This window comes from Dromiciops gliroides, chromosome 2, assembly GCF_019393635.1.
Source record: "Dromiciops gliroides isolate mDroGli1 chromosome 2, mDroGli1.pri, whole genome shotgun sequence".
NCBI lineage: Eukaryota > Metazoa > Chordata > Mammalia > Microbiotheria > Microbiotheriidae > Dromiciops > Dromiciops gliroides.
This window is the reverse complement of record NC_057862.1, coordinates 262,442,517-262,462,802: the sequence shown is the minus strand read 5'-3', so window position 1 is coordinate 262,462,802 and position 20,286 is coordinate 262,442,517. Positions and strand designations below refer to the sequence as shown.

The 20,286-nt window shown below is 35.6% G+C and overlaps 1 protein-coding gene across 1 annotated transcript in view; it reads right to left on the bottom strand.

Moving 5' to 3' along the window:
* NIN (ninein) overlaps positions 1–20,286 on the bottom strand; it is a 165,046-nt gene that overhangs the window by 117,502 nt on the left and 27,258 nt on the right. The window contains 1 exon segment of the mRNA XM_043989230.1: positions 2,321–2,490. Within this exon segment, the coding sequence (XP_043845165.1) occupies positions 2,321–2,490 (170 nt within the window).

The window sequence follows — 20,286 nt, the reverse complement described above, 5'->3', positions numbered from 1 at the left end:
CAAAGAAACCTTCTATAAATTACCAAAATTATTATTTAAATATAGTCTTTTTAGGGGCAGCTAGATGGCGCAGTGGATAGAGCACTGGCCCTAGATTCAGGAGTACCTGAGTTCAAATCCGGCCTCAGACACTTAACACTTACCATCTCTGTGACCTTGGGCAAGTCACTTAACCCCAATTGCCTCACGAAAAAACAAAATAAATAAATAAATAAATATAATCTTTTTAAGAATCAAGTAGTAGGGGGCAGCTAGGTGGTGTAGTGGATAAAGTGCTGGCCTTGGATTCAGGAGTACCTGAGTTCAAATCTGACCTCAGACACTTGACACTTACTAGCTGTGTGACCCTGGGCAAGTCACTTAACCCCCACTGTCCCCCCCCAAAAAAAAAATATATATATATATCAGTAAAAATTCACCCAGACTTAGTCTTCATCTCTCAGCTTTTGAGACCAAAAGCCTGTTTTGCAAATCCTTAGCCTCATTAGGAATTAGAAAAGAACAAGGTTAATGTAAATGGAGTTACTTCTGCTCCTATGAAATTCTGTGCTCTGTATCTACTACCAGTGGAGGACCTTAGGAGGCTGTTAGATGTCACAGAAACAACAAAAAGGAATCTTTCAAATTCCTAGCACAAAAATCTGTTATTTTCCCTAAATCTATAGAAAACTTCAATATAATAATGTCTTTTACCCTTCTTCAGATGATCAAACAGCCACAAGCCCCTGAATAGCTCAAAAATCCCATGAGCATGAACAAGGAAAATATGGAAGAATTGCAATAATAAAGGTATGATGGGATTGGGGTTTGCTCAATAGAAGCCGGTGCTTCTATAGGTAGAAGGAATGGTTATGAGAGCATGAAAATTGTGGTAGAAGTGATCAGAAAAGAGAAAAGGAGAGAAAATCTTTTTAAAAGAAAAGCAAATAAAAGGAATAAAGGTAGGAGACTGTCAAATAAATTATGGAGCAACAAAAAGCTTACTCAAAGACAACAACATGACTAAATAGAAAACAGTTTTTAATGACATGAACATTGAAGTTAAGCAGGCACACACACACAAATAAAATCACCATATGCCACCCCCATGAAAGTTGAAAGGCAATTTTCCTTTCCAAGTTTATTCTGATATTAGTAGCTAAAATATTTTGCCATTACAGTTAGAGCAGATGTTTGCCAGAAACATTTCAAACTTGCAAACACCTTGCAATAACTTTCAAAGTCCCAAATGATTGGTATAGAAAGAATAAAAGACATTTTGTTTCTTCACTTCTGTGGGTAAAATACGATGTTGTATGAGCTGAAATGGAAGGGAGAAAGAGGATCTTTGCATGCGATGCTGACTAATTAAAATACTAAACTGGGTCCAGGAATCAGTGAATTAGTAGTGAAATAGTATGATTTCAAGGCATCTGGTGTGGATAGAGCACTGAGCCTGGAGTCAGGAAGACCAGAGTTCAAATCCAGCTTCAGACACTTCCTAGCTATGTGATCCTCGGGGAGTCACAACTTCTGATTGCCAGACATAAATGGATCCACTGGAGAAGGAAATGGCAAGACACTCCAGTATTTTTGCCAAGAAAACCCCAAATGGGGTCAGAAAGGGTCAGACATGATTAAAGCAACTGAACGACAAAGGACAATTTCAGAACATTGCTTAACATCTGAACAGGAACCAAAGATTAACATTGTTTTTTTCTTAATACAAAAAGCAATGATGGGGTTTGTTGGTTTGTTTGTTTATTTGTTTGCAGGACAATGAGGGTTAAGTGACTTGCCCAGGGTTACACAGCTAGTAAGTGTCAAGTTTCTCAGGCTGTATTTGAACTCAGGTCCTCCTAAATCTAGGGCCAGTGCTTTATCTACTGTGCCACCTAGCAGCCCCCAAGCAATGGTGTTTTTTAAAGCAATGATTCAGGTTATTAAAAATTCTAAACAAGAGCTTATATTTTCTAATTTTCATAAATACCACTTCGTGTTTCTCAGAGCTTGATACTTTGCATAACTAAAAATAGCTGAAGCAGAGAGAAAATATGTGCCTTCACAAAGATATAGTAATGACAGACTTTAAACTACAAGCAACTAATATTTTACAACTGTACATAAGGATTTAAAATGACTAAAGTTTGGTAAAAATTCTCAAACTCATACCAAGTCAGTCTGGGATACATTTTTAAAATGTAAATAAGCATAAGACACTAGAGAAACTCCCTTTTCTTTTGGCAGAATAATGCTATATGGATGCCCAAATGTGTGATCAAGATAAATATGCCTACTTTTTAAAAAAAAGTTTCTTATCTATTTTTTTTTATTTTTTTACCTCATTGTAGTCACTGGCAGTGTTTGGTGAAGATTGAGCTTCTTCATTCAGTGATTCAAGTACTCTCACTTCAGCACATTCCCCCAAAGGTTCCTGAAACTCAGGCAAAGACCTTCGGCCATAGCATTTTCCATCTTTGATATATTTGGGCTGAGCTTCTGGTAAGGAGTCTGAGCAAGGAAACAAAATTGAAGTACCACTGAATGACAGACAGTATATCCGCATGATTCTTCATATATCTGACAATAAAACCCCCAAACTTCAAACAACTGCTAGAATTGTGAAGTGAATGTGTTCATAACATTAGATTACATACAGAGAGAACACAGGATTCCAGTTCTGAATAACTCAGCTCATCCTGGATATCCATTTGTATATAGATGGGGGATTAAGATGATGAGTTTGATGAAAGAAAACAATGCAGAATTCAATTAGGAAAGAAGGGACCATTTCTGCTCTTCGGGAACACTAAATTAATTTGGAATTTCATGAGGGGGGTCTAAAGTGACCTTGGGAGAAGCACTGAAAATTGAACATCAAACGAGCATTTCATTATCAGTGTAAAGTCAGCTCACACACCAATTATTTTTAAAACATACCACTCTCTTACCTGAACAATGTGTTACTTTATGAAATATCAAAGAAGATACCGAAAAAGAAATAGAATGGATTCTAATCAGTAACAGTCATTTACACTAAATCTGACCTGAGGTTCTTATTAAGCAAGTTAAAAAATAACCCAAGAATTGGGCAACAGGGTTAAAGAATACTACATACTTTGTTCTTCTGTAGTGTGATTTTATCATTTAGACAAAAAAATAAAGGGGAAAAAAGAGATGCTTCCTACAAGTTATGCATTCACATCTGACGTTTTCATTTGATATGTTTCAAATACACTTACCTACACTAGCATCATAATTAACAACAGGAACAAGTGAAGCTTTTCCTATAAGGGATAGGTCTGAAAGATAAATAATTCACTCTACACAAGTGGGATCTTTGATATAGATTTATTTTATCAATTTGGTAGATGGCCTGATAATACACAGTATTAGGAAAAGTAAAATATCCCATAGCTTGGTTATGCAAGGAATTATGAAATACAGAAGAAAAGAAATTCCTGGATTCCACTTTTCTTTTTGTCAATAATGTCAAAATGAACCTCTGAAGAATATAACATAATTTATAATTTGATTGTAATAACCATAACTATACATGTCTAAATTCAGACATGGGAATTATTAATGAATCATGGGAGCATATAATAAAAATGAAAATGTTTGGTCAAAAAAGATTACGGAAAAAAAGAACTATACCTTTATCATCATCAAAATGGGTCTATGACCAATATCTTATACCTTATACTAAAATAAGGTCAAAATAGATACATGATTTAGACATAAGAGGTAATACCATAGGAAAATTAGGAGAGAAAGGAATAGTCTACCTTTCAGATCTTTGGAAAGGAAAACAGTTTTTGACCAAACAAGAGATAGAGAATATTATAAAATACAAAATGGATGATTTTGATTACATTAAATTAAAAAGGTTTTGTACAAACAGAAGCAATGCATACAAAATTAGAAGGGAGGCAGAAAGCTGGGAAACAATTTTTATGGCCAGTACTTCTGATAAAGGCCTCATTTCTAAAATATATAGGGAACTAAATCAAATTTATAAGAATCCAAGTCATTCCCCAATTGAGAAATGGTCAAAGGATATGAACAGGCAGTTTTCTGAAGAAGAAATCAAAGCTATCTATTCCCATATGAAAAAATGCTCTAAATCACTAATGATTAGAGAGATGCAAATTAAAACAACTCTGAGGTACCACCTGACACCTATCAGATTGGCTAAAATGACAAAAAAGGAAATGGAGAAGCTGTGGGAAAATTGGAATACTAATGCATTGTTGGTGGAGCTGTGAACTGATCCAACCATTCTGGAGAGCAATTTGGAATTATGCCCAAAGGGCTTTAAAGCTGTGCATACCCTTTGACCCAGCAATACCACTTTTGGGTCTTTTTCCCAAAGAGATCATGGAAAGGGGAGAAGGACCCACATGTAGAAAGATATTTATAGCTGCTCTTTACGTGGTGGCAAGGAATTGGAAGTTGAGGGGATGCCCATCAATTGGGGAATGGCTGGACCAGCTGTGGTATATGAATACAATGGAATACTATTGTGCTGTAAGAAACAATGAACAGGAAGAGTTCAGAGAAACCTGGAGCGACTTCCGTGGACTGATGATGAGTGAGATGAGCAGAACCAGAAGAACATTGTACACAGTATCATCAAAATTGTGTGTTGACCTACTGTGATGGACTATATTCTTCTCACCAATGCAATGGTATAGAAGGGTTCCAGGGAACTCATGATGGAGGAGGATCTCCAAATCCAGGAAATAAAAAAAATTTTAAAAAAGAACTGTGGAGTATAGATGCTGAATGAACCATACTATTTCTTTTGTTTTGGGTGCTGTTGTTTTTCTATTTTGAGGTTTTTCCTCATTGCTCTGATTTTTCTCTTATAACATGACTAATGCAGAAATATGTTTAAAGTTATTTTATATATATATATAAAACCTATATCAGATTACCTGCTGTCTAGGGGAGGGGGGAGGGAGAGGAGGGAGGGAGAAAAATCTGAAATTGGAAAGCTTGTATAAACAAAAGTTGAGAACTATCTTTACATGTAATGGGAAAAAAAATAAATAAAATGCTTTATTTTTAAAAAATGGGTCTATTAATATCTGGAGGGGTTGATGACAGTATTTCATTGCTCCAAAATGTCCAGGATCAAAACACTGGGGACATCTTTGGTTTTTTCTTTTTCTTCCCACAATCTTTTTCTTTCCCCTACATTTATACACTGATTGTCCAGTTTTGTTGATTCTTCTCTCTCTCACAATCTCCCTAACATTCACCTCCTTTTTATTCCCCAGAGCCACCATCCTAGCTTGGGCTCTCATCATTTTAATAGTCTCCTAAATGTTCTTGTCTCCAGTCTAAATGCCCTTTCCAAGTCATCTTTAATATTCAACTCAACAAACATTTAAGCATATAATAAGTACAAAACCCTACCCAAGGCACTGGGGATACAAAGAGAAAACAGAAATGGTTTGTTTCTTCAATAAGCAAGATTACATTTTACTGGGGGGATACAACATGTACAAAGATCAGAAAATTAAAGAAAAAGAGGGAGAGAATACTAACATCCAGAGGTCCACCAGGACTGTGAGAGAACTCATGTCCATCCAATCTTGGTTAAAGGAACAAAGAATATTTCACTTGAGCAACAGGAGACTCAGGAAGGATATGATCAATTAATCAATAAGTATTTATTAATACTTATTGATACTTATTAATCAATAAGTATTTATTTCACAATGTACCAGACATTGTGAAAAACAAATATAATAAATGAACAAATTCCTACTTGCAAGATCATATGATAATGAAGGAAACAACAATTATATATATATATATGTATGTATTTGCAGAATAAATATAAACACAAGTAAGTTACATACAAGGAAGTTTGAAAAGGAGGGTACTGGGGAAGCTAGGTGGCACAGTGGATAGAGCACTGGCCCTGGAGTCAGGAGTACCTGAGTTCAAATCCAGACTCAGACACTTGACACTTACTAGCTGTGTGACCCTGAGCAAGTCACTTAACCCCCACTGCCCTGCAAAAGAAAGGAAGAAAGAAAGAAAGAAAGAAAGAAAGAAAGAAAGAAAGAAAGAAAGAAAGAAAGAAAGAAAGAAAGAAAGAAAGAAAGAAAGAAAGAAAGAAAGGCAATGGACAAACTTTGCCCCAGAAAGGCCACTTTGGGAGGACTGAAAGATTACAGATCCCCAGCCAACGTAGTCTCTACCACCAAGAAAGCAGAAAAAGAAGCCAGAGGACAAAAGCCCAGGCCAGACATTGTCCCTAGAATTGCACAGACCTTGGCCCGAATAAAATCTAGAAACAACAAGTCAGCTGGAAGAATGAGGAAACAAACTAACAACAACAAAAAAAAAAGAATACCACCAAGAAATGCTATTATGGTGAAAAAGAAGAAAAGAAGGGTTCCAACGCAAGTGAAGCTTCAAAGAAAAACATATATTGGGCACAAGTCCAACCAGAAACATGAAATATGTGAAGCAAGAGTTAAAAAAAAATAGCTAAAAATGATTGTGAAAACCAAACGAGAGTACTGTAAGAGAAAATGGGGTAGGGCAGCTAGGTGGCGCAGTGGATAAAGCACTGGCCTTGGATTCAGTAGGACCTGAGTTCAAATCCAGCCTTAGACACTTGACATTTAACTAGCTGTGTGACCCTGGGCAAGTCACTTAACCCTCATTGCCCTGCCAAAAAACCAAAAAAAAAAAAAAAAAGAGAGAGAGAGACAATGGGAAAAAAAGAAATGACAGCTATGGAAGAAAAAGTTGTATAGAAAACTAAAAGCTTGGCACAACAGGTAAAAAAATGCACTAAGCCTTTTCTCTGTCCCTCATGTCCTGGCCTGGAATGTTCTCCCTCCTTCATTTTGAGTACTGACCCCCTTGTCTTTCTTTAATTCCCAACTAAAATACCATGTTCTACAGGAAGACAACCCCTCTTAATTTTAGTGCCTTTCCTCTGTTAATTATTTCAGTTATTCTGTATATAGCTGGCTTCATATAAATTTCTTTGCATGTTGTCTGTAAATTCCTTAAGGGGCATGGACTATTTTTGGCCTCTTTTTATATCCCAGCACTTAGCACAGTTCCTGGCATATCATAGAAACTTAATAAACATTTATTGTTTGAAAGTCTTGCCCAAAAAGGAACTGGGATTACAACCAAGAATCACCTACCAACAAAATTTAGTATAATCCTTTAGAGGAAAAAATGGGAATTCAGTGAAAGAGAGGATGTCAGGGATTTCTTTCTTTTTTTTTTTTTTGGTGCGGCAATTGGGGTTAAGTGACTTGCCCAGGGTCACACAGCTAGTAAGTGTCAAGTGTCTGAGGCCGGATTTGAACTCAGGTCCTCCTGACTCCAGGGCCAGTTCTCTATCCACTATGCCACCTAGCCGCCCCTCTATCAGGCATTCTTGATGAAAAGACCTGAGCTGAATAAAAAAGTTGACTTTCAAATACAAGACTCTAGAGAAGCATAAAAAGGTAAACAGGAAAAATAAATCATAAGGGATATTAAAAAGTTAAACTGTTTACATACCTACATGGGAAGATGATATTTGTAACTCATAAGAGCTTTTTCATTATTAGGGCAACTGGATTGAGTATAGTTAGAGGGCACAGGTGTGAGTTGAATATTAAGGGATGATATCTTTTTTAAAAAATAAAATTAAAGGGTGAGAGAGGAATGAATGCACTGGAAGAAAGGGAAAGGGAGAGGTGGAATGGGGTAATGTATCTCACATAAAAGAAGCAAGAAAAAGCTTGTACAGTGGAGGGGAAGATGGGAGAGGTGCTGGGGAATGAGTGAACCTTACTCTCATCAGAAGTAGCTCAAAGAGGGAATAACATATACACTTAATTGGTTACAGTAATCTATTTTACCCTGCAGGAAAGTAGGAGGGCAAGGGGTTAAGGGGGGAGGGGAATGATAAAAGGTAGGGCAGATTGGGGAATGAGGCAATCAGAAGCAAACCACTTTTGAGGAGGGACAGAGTGAAAGGAAATAGAGAATATATTAAATGTCATGGGAAGGGAACAGGATGGAGAGAAATACAGTTAACAATAGTAACTGTGAAAAAATGTTGAAGCAAATTTGTCTGACAAAGGCCTCATTTCTCAAACACATAGAGAACTGAGTCAAATTTATTAAAATAAGAGCCATATGAACAGTGCTAAGGTGAAATAATCATATGAAAAAATGTTCTAACTGTTGATTAGAGGGATGCAAGTCAAAATAATTCCAGGGTACTATCTCATGCCTATCAGATTGGATAACAGGATAGCAGAGGGAAATGGCAAATATTGTAGGGGATGGAGGGGGGGCAGGGAATGAGACATTAATGCACTGTTGGTGGAGTTGTAAACTGATTCAAACATTCTGTAGGGCAATTTGGAATAGTCAAAGGGCTATGGAAACATACATGCTCTTTGACCTAGTAATGCCACTACTACCAAAAAGAGAAAAAAAAAAGTTAGGGGACCTATATATATAAAAAAAAATTTATGGCAGCCCTTTTCTAGTGCAAAGAATTCAAAATTGAGGAGATGCCCATTGGTTGGGGAATGGCTGAACAAACTGGGGGATGAAATTTTTATGGAACACTATAAGAAATGATGAGCAGGATGCTCTCAGAAAAACCTGGAGAGATTTACATGAGCTGATGCAAAGTGGAATGTAGTGTATACAAAGTATCAGCAATGTTGTAAGATGTGAATGACTTAGCTATTCTCAGCAATGCAGTGATCCAAGACAACTCTAAGGGACTTATGAAAAATGCGATCCATCTCCAAAGAAAGAACTGATTGTATCTGAATACAGATTGAAGCATAATTTTTTTTTAGTTTCTTTTTCTTAAGTTTTTTTTGTCTGTTTTCTTTCACAACCTGACTAATATGGAAATGTTTTGCATGACTTTAAAAAAAGAACAACTTTGAGAAAATAAGTCATTTTGACTATAACAAATATGCATATTGAGTACAAAGGACATATAAAGGAAGACACTATCTGCATCCAGAGAAAGAACTGATAAATAGAAGTATGTATAGAATGGTTTTACATACATACATACATATTTACATATTTGTGTCTAATGGTAACCATGGGGGGATAAAAAAAGAAATTTACATGAAAATTATTATATATTTAAAAGGAATAGCAAGTTGTACATAATAGATTTGTAGTTTCATGTGCAAAAAAAAGGACTCACAATAAACATCTTGCTTTTAAAAAAAAGAAAAAGAAAGAAAACCTTGCACAAGAAAAAAAACTATCTGACAATTATAACCATCCAAATAAAAGCTAATAAGTCAGGGAGACAATAAGAAATATTAAAACAAAATTGAAAAGATTGAAAAATTAGAAGAAATCTCCTAGCAAAAGCAAGTGACCTGGAAAACAGATTGTGAAAATAAATTTTAAATCACCAAAAAAGACTAGATGTTACATGTCAAGAATCATAAAAGAAAACTGACTGATCTTTTAGAAGCAGAGGACAAAATAGAAATAGAAAGTACCCACTGGTTACCTCCTGAAAGAAACTGCAAAATGAGAATGCCCAAATGTTTCATAGGCCTAATCTGGAGCATCCAGAAAAATAAAAATTACAGCAAGTAGCCAGAAAGAAAGAATTCAAATACAGAAGAGCCACAGTCAGGAATACACAAGATTTAGCAGTCACCATGGCAAAGGAGCAGAAAGCTTAGAATACGATATTCCAGAAGGCAAAATATCTAAGCTTTCAAATAAAAATAACTTTCCTAGTGAAACTGAGTATACTACTAGGAAGACAGGGGGAAGAAATGGATCTTTAATGAAATTTAAGACTTCAAGAATTCCCATATATAAAAAGACCAAAGGTGCACAGAAATTGTGAAATAGAAACAAACACAAGACCCATTCACATCTGAATTGATCAAAGGATAGGAGAATACCCACACAGTGAATTGGGTATACTAAAAGAATACTCACACAGAGCTAGGTATAGAAAACATTTCATTAAAAAGGAAAACAAAAGAGAAGGGGGGGATTAAATAGAGGCGAAATAAGAGAGGGATTTGTCCTAAGCAAAACAAACTTTACATAATAATGATGTATCCTGAAAAAGGATAAGAAAGAAAGAAAAGATAAAAATCTATGATTTCGTAGAGTGTTGGAAAGAGAACAGCAGGAAAACAGAAGCAGATTTCACCAAACCCAGAGCACTTGTGCTAAGTAGCCTCTTTCTGCCTTCTTTATAAAGAAAGGGTGAGAATCAAAAAGTATAAGGGAAGAGGATGGAGGAAAATATACAATTAACAAAATAATTACTGTGAATTTTAATGGGATCAATTCATCCATGAAACAAAAGAGAAGACAGAATGGATTACAAAGCAAAATCTAACAATATTTTTCTTTCAAGAAAGATCCATGGGGCAGCTAGACGGCGCAGTGGTTAAAGCACCGGCCCTGGATTCAGGAGGACCTGAGTTCAAATCCGACCTCAGACACTTAACACTTACTAGCTGTGTGACCCTGGACAAGTCACTTAACCCCCATGGCCCGCAAGAAAAAAAAGAAAAAGAAAAAAAAGATCCACACAATTAAAATAAGGGGTCAGAGTAAAATATGCTTCAGATGAAGTAAAAAAAAAAAAAAGCATTGGTAGCCATCATGATGTTAGACAAACTAACAGCAAAAAATTGATTTAATTAAAAAAGACAGAGAAACTACATTTTGTTGAAAGGTACCATATTAATACAATTGAGTATTGGATTAATGGGGACAGGTAGGTGGCATAGTAGAGTACCAGGCCTGGAGTCAGGAAGACTTATCTTCCTGAATTCAAATCTGACCTCAAATAGTTATTAGCTGTGTGAGTCTGGTCACTTAACTCTTGTTTGCCTCTGTTTCCTCATCTGTAAAATGAACTGGAGAAGGAAACAACAAAGCACTCCCGTATCTTTGCCAAGAAAACCCAAAATAGAGTCACGATGAGTTGGACGTGACTGAAATATGACTGAATAACAAAAATTGGATTAATACAAACATAAAACATAATATAACAAATAGTATAACATTTAAATAATTAAAGGAAAAGATAAAATTTCTAGAGAAAAATAGTAACAATATAATAATAATAAGATTTGGAACCTCAATTTACCACTCTATGATTAGAGAAGAAAAAGAAAGAAAAAAAAAGAAAAAAGAAATGAAGGTCCTGAATAGAATTTTAGAAAAGTTAAAACAATCAAAACCTCACAAACTAATGTGGCAATGCAGAAAAATAAAATTACATTGAACAAAGGTACTTTGAAGGATAGATTAAAAATTGCTTGAAAACTAAGTGATTTAATCCAATAGAAAGGATGGGTTAAAGAACAAATCAGAGGGGATAGCTAGGTGGCGCAGTGGATAGAGCACCGGCCCTGGAGTCAGGAGGACCTGAGTTCAAATGTGACCTCAGACACTTGACACTTACTAGCTGTGTGACGCTGGGGAAGTCACTTAACCCTAGTTGCCTCACCAAAAAAAAAAAAAAAAAAAAAGAACAAATCAGAAAAAGAAGACTTTCATTAAAGACCAATGACAAGGGGCAGCTAGGTGGCATAGTGGATAAAGCACCAGCCCTGGATTCAGGAGTATCTGAGTTCAAATCCGGCCTCAGACACTTGATACTTACTAGCTGTGTGACCCTGGGCAAGTCACTTAACCCCCATTGCCCCACCAAAAAAAAAAAAAAAGACAAATGACAACAATGAAACAACATTACAAAAATTTGGGGATGCAGTTAAAGCAATCTTTAGGGAAAAACATTTTCATCAATAAAAGATAGAGAAAATCAACTAATTATTCATGCAACTTAAAAAACTAGAAAATTTAAAACCTAAAACCTAACATTAAAATAGAAATCCTGAAATCAAGGAAGCCATTAAGCAAATTTTTAAGCAACAAATTGAAATAATAAATCTATGAGCATGAAAAAATAGATAAATTATCTGCTAACTGGATTTTTTTAAAAAGAACCAAATTATCAGTAACAAAAATGAAAAAATGACTACATAACCAATGAATAATAAAATAAATGAGGAAAAACAATTTCAGTGAATTGTGTCATTAAAACTGATACTAAAGGGGCAGCTAGGTGGCGCAGTGGATAGAGCACCAGCCCTGGAGTCAGGAGTACCTGAGTTCAAATCCGGCCTCAGACACTTAACACTTACTAGCTGTGTGACCCTGGGCAAGTCACTTAACCCCAATTGCCTCACTAAAAAAAAAAAACTGATACTAAAAATGAAATAAATTAATATTTCTGAAAATATAAAATTCCCAGATTATAGAAGAAGAAAAAGAGGAATCAATTCAGTTTGAAGAAAAGAAACTGAACAAAGCATAAATGAATTGAGAAAGAAAAAAAACAGGACAGATGGATTTACACAAACTGCTTTAATCAAACATTTAAAGAATTATTAATTCTAATACTATACAAACTACAAACAAAGTCTGAATGCCTAAACTAGGAATAGTCAAAACAGAAAAAAAAATAACATTGTAGTCCAATATTATTAACAAACTTTGATGCAAAAGCTTTAAATAAAATATTGGCAAGACTACTGTAAGAAATCACAAAGATTATCAATTTTGACCAGTATAGATTTATACCAGGAATGCTCAATATTATGTTCAATATTAGGAAAGCTAAAACTGACCAGAACAAAAACAATAAAATCATGAGATTTTTATCAATAGTTATGGGGAAAAAAAGATTTTGACATGATCCCTATTCTTATTAAAAACTACATGGCGGGGCAGCTAGGTGGTACAGTGGATAAAGCACCGGCCCTTGATTCAGGAGGACCTGAGTTCAAATCTGGCCTCAGATACTTTACACGTACTAGCTGTATGACCCTGGGCAAGTCACTTAACCCCTATTGCCCTTCAAAAAACAAAAAACAAAAAAAACCTACATGGCATAGGAATAAATGGATCTTTCCTTAATATATATAGTATGTATCTAAAACCAAGCCAGCATTTTCTGAAATAGAGATAAACTAGAAGCCTTTCTAATAAGATTAGGAGTTAAGCATTATCACTATTACTATTCAGTACAATGCTAGCAATGCTAGTGACAGTAATAAGATTTTTAAAATGAAGGAATGAGCAAAGGCAAAGAAGAAACAAAATTATTGGTTTTTTGTAGATGATGTGGCGGTTTACTCAGCATACCCTAGAGGGTTGATTAAAAAATAACTGAGGGGAGGGGACGGCTAGATGGCGCAGTGGATAAAGCACCAGCCCTGGAGTCAGGAGTACCTGAGTTCAAATCCGGCCTCAGACACTTGACACTTACTAGCTGTGTGACCCTGGGCAAGTCACTTAACCCCCATTGCCCCACAAAAAAATAAAAAATAAAAAAAATAACTGAGGGGGGCAGCTAGGTGGCGCAGTGGATAGAGCACCGGCCCTGGAGTCAGGAGTACCTGAGTTCAAATCCGGTCTCAGACATTTAACACTTACTAGCTGTGTGACCCTGGGCAAGTCACTTAACCCCAATTCCCTCACTAAAAAAACAAAAAACAGGGGCAGCTAGATGGCGCAGTGGTTAAAGCACCGGCCCTGGATTCAGGCGTACCTGAGTTCAAATCTGGCCTCAGACACTTAACACTTACTAGCTGTGTGACCCTGGGCAAGTCACTTAACCCCCATTGCCCCGCAAAAAACAAACAAACAAACAAAAATAAATAAATAAATAAATAACTGAGGGGCAGCTAGGTGGCACAGTGGATTCAGGAGGACCTTAATTCAAATCCCACCTCATACACTTGACACTTACTAGCTGTGTGACCCTAGGCAAGTCACTTAACCCCCATTTCCCCATCAAAAAGAAAAAAAAATTGAAGAAATGAACAGCAGAAAGTTATAGGATATAGAATAAACCCATATAAATCATCAATATTTCTGTATGTTACCATTAAAATTGAGCAAGAAGAAATAGAAATAGAAATTCCATTTAAATTAAATACATAAAGTATAAATACTTGTAAGTCTACCTTCCAAAACACACATAGGAACTATATTAAAAAATTACAAACACTCTTTACATAAATAAATAGTTATCACTAGAGATATATTCATTGCCAAGGGGTATGCTGAGTCAATATAATAAAAATACAGTATTACCTTTACTATTTGCTACTATTTGCTATTAATTTATCTGGCAGTTAGGTGGCATAGTGAATTCACTCAGGACCTGGAATCAGGAATACCTAAATTCAAATACCTAAATTCAAATCCAGCCTCAAATTTTACTAGCTGTGTAACCTTGGGCAAGTCATTTAATCTTGGTTTTCCTCAGTTTCGCCATCTGTATGTATGTATGGGAATAATAATAGCACCTACCTCTCAGGGTTGTTTCAAAGATCAAATGAGATGATAATTGTAAAGCCCTAGTACACTGGTTGTCAGATAGCAGGTGCTATGTGAATGTTATCTTCTTTTTCTACTACTACTACTACTACTACTACTACTACTACTACTACTACTACTACTACTGCTACTACAGTAATTAATACACTGTTAAAGACTATGTTATAGAGCTTGAACAAATGAAAAGAGAATTTATTTGGAGAAACAAAAGGGAATTAATGAAAAAAGAATTTGGAAAGAAGGGGGCCTGGAAGTATTAGATATACCATACAAAAAAGCAGTAACTATTGAAATAATTTGCTACTAAGTAATAAATAAAAGGGTTGATCAGTGGAATAGATTTGGTGAATAATATGCAAAAATAAATAAGCATGATACTCTAGTGTTTGATAAAGTCACAGATCCCAGCTATCAGAGGAAAAATTTGCTATTCATCAAAAACTGTTAAGGAAACTGGAAAGCAGTCTGGCAGAAACTAAGTCTAGACCAACATCTCATGCCATATAACAAAGTAAGCTCCAAATGGATACATGACTTAGACATAAAGGCTGACATCATAAACAAATTAAAACAGCAAGGAAGATATTACCAATTAGATCAATGGATAGAGGAAGAGTTCATGAACAAAAAAGTAACAGAGAGGGTCATAGAATGTGAAATGGACAATTTAAATCACATTTTTAATTTTTTTTTAATTTTTATTTATTTTAATTGATTTTTTAAAAATTCTGAGTTCCAGATTCTCCCCTACCCTCCTGCCCTTCCCCCATCCACTGAAAAGACAAGCAATATAATATCAATTATACCTGTGAAGTCATGCAAAATATATTTCCATATGAGCCATCACATAAATTTTTTAAAATATGCACCTAAAATTAGAAGAAAAGTAAATGGGGGAACAAAAACTTTGTATCAAGTTTCTCTGATAAAACTGATTCTAATATATTAAGAATAATAGGGGCAGCTAGATGGCACAGTGGATAGAGCACTGGCCCTGGAGTCAGGAGTACCTGAGTTCAAATCTGGCCTCAGACACTTAATACTTACTAGCTGTGTGACTCTGGGCAAGTCACTTAACCCCAATTGCCTCACTAAAAAAAAAAAAAAAAGAATAATAGCCATTTTTCAAATGATACATGATCAACATATGAATAGGCAATTTTCAAAGGAAGAAATCCAAGTGTGAGAATTGGAATAACACCCCCTGCTGGGGGGGAACACTGTGAGCTCTGGCCTGGAAAGAAACCATGTAACTTCAGCATCCTGAAGTTATGTTTGCCACCCATGGGTCCTGTCAATCAGTGCTACCAACCAATTAGCTTGGAGTTGTGTGTGTGTGGACGGCCCTGTTTCCTGTTTCACAGGAGGCTTCTGGGAGGAGTGAGGCTTTCTGTTTTGGGACCTCGGCTTGGCGGGAGGACAGATGCTGGGCTCTCTTAGATAGTTAGATGAAGTTTGTTTTTTACTTCTCTCTCTTCACTAACTTCTGATGCACTTTAATAAATATTTAAAAGTCTAAACTCTTGCTAAAGCTTCTAAGTTAAGGTGACCACTCATTAGATTTTAGACATCATAGCTAGAATTTTAGGCCCTTATACAAGCTATCAATAGTCATATGGAAAAAATCTAAATAACTAATTAGAGAATTGCAAATTAAAGCAACTATGGGGTTCTACCTAACATCATTCACATTTAAAAACAGGTACATTTAATGCATTGTTGGTGTAGCTGTGAATTGGACTAGTCATTCTGAAAAGTAATTTGGAGGTATGCTCAAAAAGCTACTAAATTGTACATGCTCTTTAGCATAACAATACTACATCTATAGCAATATTTGGTCTATACCTGAAAGAGATCAAGGAAAAAGAAAAATGAGTACAAAATATGTACAAAAATATTTCTAAGTGGTTAAAGCACCGGCCCTGGATTCAGGAGTACCTGAGTTCAAATCCGGCCTCAGACACTTGACACTTACTAGCTGTGTGACCCTGGGCAAGTCACTTAACCCCAATTGCCTCACTAAAAAAAGCCAAAAAAAACCCAAACCAAAAATATTTCTAGCAGTTGGTTTTGTGGTGACAAAGAATTGGAAACTGAGGTGAGTGTCCATCAATTAGAAATGGTTGAATGATAGTTATGGTATATGAAGGTGATAGAATTCTGATGTTCAGTTGTTTTTAAGTCATGCCCAACTCTTTGTGACCCCACTGTGGGGTTTTCTTGGCAAAGACACTATAGTGGTTTGCCATTTCCTTCTCCAGCTTATTTTACAGATGAGGAAACTGAGGCAAACAGGGCTAAGTGACTTACTCAGAGCCACACAACTAGTAAGTGTCTGAGGCCAGATTTAAACTCAGGAAGATGAGTCTCTATCCACTGAACCAACTTCTATTGTGCTATAAAAAATAAAGAAGAAGATGGTGTCACAGAAACTTAGGAAGACTCGTATAAAGTGATGCAGAGTGAAATGAGCAAACAATGAGAACAACTCATACAATAACAAACAATACTGTAAATACAAATAACTGAAAAACTTTGGAATTCTGATCAACACAATGACCAACTATAATTCCAGAGATTCGTGTTACCCAACTATTAATACAAAGTTGAAGGACTAAGAGTGAAGTCCGAGTGTTTGAAGCAGAATTATGGATGTGTTAGGGGAAAGCAGGTCAAATACACAAGAGACATTGAAAAGGTTGAAAAAACAATAATTGGCAATAGAGTGGAGTCTAAATAGGAAGTCAAGGATGACACTGAAGTTATAAATCTGTGAGAATTTAGAAAAGGAATGCAGTTTTTTGAGGGGAGATAATGACCTCTGGTTTTGACTTATTGAATTTGAACTGTCCACAGAAATCTGGTTTGAAATATCCAATAGGCAGCAGGTTATGTATGACAACAGATCAGGAGAGAAAACTATGTTGGAAATATAAATCTGGCAATCATCGGCATAGAAATGATAAATTATTTCAAGAAGATGATGTTCAAGAAGACCAAGTGAGATGTTATAGCAAGAAAAGAAGATACAAAAGAGAGTCTTGGGGAATATCCAAGTTTAGTAGATCTCTCTCTCTCTCTCTCTCTCTCTCTCTCTCTTACACACACACACACACACACACACACACACACACACATTGTTCGTATATCTTGGATACCAAACCCTTATCAGAGAAATGTGATTCAAAGATTTTTTTCCCATTCAAACACTGCCCTTCTCCTAAGTGCAATAATTTAGCCTGTGCAAAAGCTTTTTGGGTTCATGTAATTGAAGTCACCTAATTCATCTTTTGCAATTATCTCTATCTTTTGTTTGGCTAGGAATCTATCTCCCAGAACATTGTACACAGTAACAGCATTATTGAATAAATAATATACTAAGAATAACTTAGCTATTCTCAGCAATACAATGATTTAAGACAATTCTGGAGGACTTATGATAAAAAGGTTCTGTCCATCTCCAGAGAAAGAACTGGTAGAGCCTGAATGCAGATTGAAGATACTTTTTCTTTACTTTCTTTATTTTTAGGGGGGTTTTATGTGCCTGTATTTTCTTTCACAGTATGACTAGCATGGAAATGTGTTTTGTATGACATGTATAACATATGTCAGGTTGCTTGCCTTCTCAATGGAGGAAGGGGATGGGGAGAGAGGGAGAGAATTTGGATCTCAAAATTTGGAAAAAAAAGTTAAAAATCATTTTTACATGTAATTGGGGAAAAGATAAAATATAGAATTTTAAAAATATATCTCCTATCCATAGCAGTAAGTAGTATATGATCTATTTCTCTTCTAATTTCTTAATATTATAATATTTAATATTAAGGTCTTATATTTATTTATAATGTATTGTCTTATTGAATTTGAATGTATTATGGAATATGATGAAAGGTGTTGGTCTAAGCCTATTTTCTGCCAGATACTTATCCAGTTTTCCCAATAATTTTTTTAATGAAATAAGGAGATTTTTCCTAAGTAATTTGTTTTCCACCTTTATAAACGCTATTATTTAGTTTTGTTGTTTCTGATTCTCCTTTGATGAGGTCTTTCCATTAACCTATCTCTATTTTTTAACTAAAGCTAGATGACTGCATTATAATATACTTTGACATCTTGAAGTGTTATTCTCCTTTCATTCCTACTTATTTTCATAATTTCCTTTAATATTTTCAATCTCTGGTTTTTCCAAATGAATTTTATTTATTATTCCATCAAGTTCTATAAATTCGCCTCTTGGTAATTGGTAGGTCTACATTAAAAATACAAATTAATTTTGGTAATATTGTCATTTTTATTATATTGGCATGGCCTAAACATGGACACTGAATATTCCTCAAGCTATTTTAAAAGTTCTTTATTTCTTTAAGGAGCATTTTGTAATTGAATCTATGAAAGTCTTTTATATGCTTTGTAAGGTTGATCCCCAATCAGTCGATCAATAAACATTAATTAAGTGCCTACTAAGTTCCAGTTACTATGCTAAGTACAGGGAATACAAAAAGGCAAAAGATAGTCCATGACCTCAATAAACTTACAATATACTAGGAGGGTTATATATACATATATATACATATAAATATATCTAAAGCAAACAAATATATACAAATTGGGAATAATTAACGGAGGGGAGGCACTAGAATTAAGAGCGATTGGAAAAAGCTTCCTGGAAAAAAAAGGAATTTAGTTGGGACTTAAAGGAAGCCAGGAAAGTAAGTAGGCCAAGTTGAGGAGGGAAAGAGCTCTAAGGCATGGGGGATAGCCAGAGAATATTATGAAAGCCAATACATGGAGTGCCTTGCTCATTGAAAAGCAAAGAAACCAGTGTCACTAAATAGAAGACTATGTGGTGTGCAGTAAGGTATAAGAAGACTGGAAAAGTAGAAGGAGGCTAGGTAATGAAGAGTTTTGAGTCTAAACAGATTTTTGTATTTTATCCTGGAAAGGAGAGGGAGCCACTAGAGTCTAGTGAATAGGGGATTAACCTGTGCTTTAGGAAAGTCACTTTAGTGGCTGATTGGAAGATGGATTCAAGTGAGAAGAAATTTTAGGCAGGCAGATCAATCAGCAGGGTATCACAGTAGTCTGGGCATGAGGTGATGAGGGCCTGCATCAGGGTCTTGGCAATATCAAAGAGTATTCAAGAGATGTTGCAGAGGTGAAATTGGGAGGCCTTTGCAACAATTGGACCTGGGTGATGAGAGATAATAAGGAACTGAGGACAACTTCTGTGTTGCTAGCCTGAGGGCCTAGGGAGGATGGCATTACCCTTTAAGAGTGCAGGGAGAAAGGTTTGAAGAGAAAGATAATGAATTTTGTTTTAGACGTGTTTAGTTTAAGATGTCTACTGGACATCCAGTTTGAGACGTCTGAAAGGCGAGAATGGAAGTCAGCAGAGGGGTTAGAACAGAATAGGTGAATTTGAGAATCATTAGTATAGAAATAGGACTTAAGTGAAATAGTATTGAGTAAGAAGAGTAGAGGTTCTATGACAGAAACCTGAGATTACAGCAAAGGAGAATGAGGAGTGATCAGATAGGTAGGAAGAGAACCAGGAGAGATGGGTATCCTGAAAACCCAGAGATAAGAGTACCAAGAAGAGGGTGAAAAACAATGTCAAAGATTTGCAGAGAGGCCAAAGAGAATGAGAATTGAGAAAAAGTCATTGGATTTGGCAACTAAGAGATCACTTAGAGAGGGAATAGTTTCAGTGGAATGATTATGGTCAAAAGCCAGATTGTAAGTGGTTAAGAAGAGAGTGACAGGAGAAAAAGTGGAGACACCTATTATAGACAGCCTTTGTAAATTTAGCTACAAAGGTCAGAAGAGACATGAGGTATAGAAAAGATGTAGATTCCCAGTTATTTGGAAAGGTATTTCCATTTCTAATATTGCCTC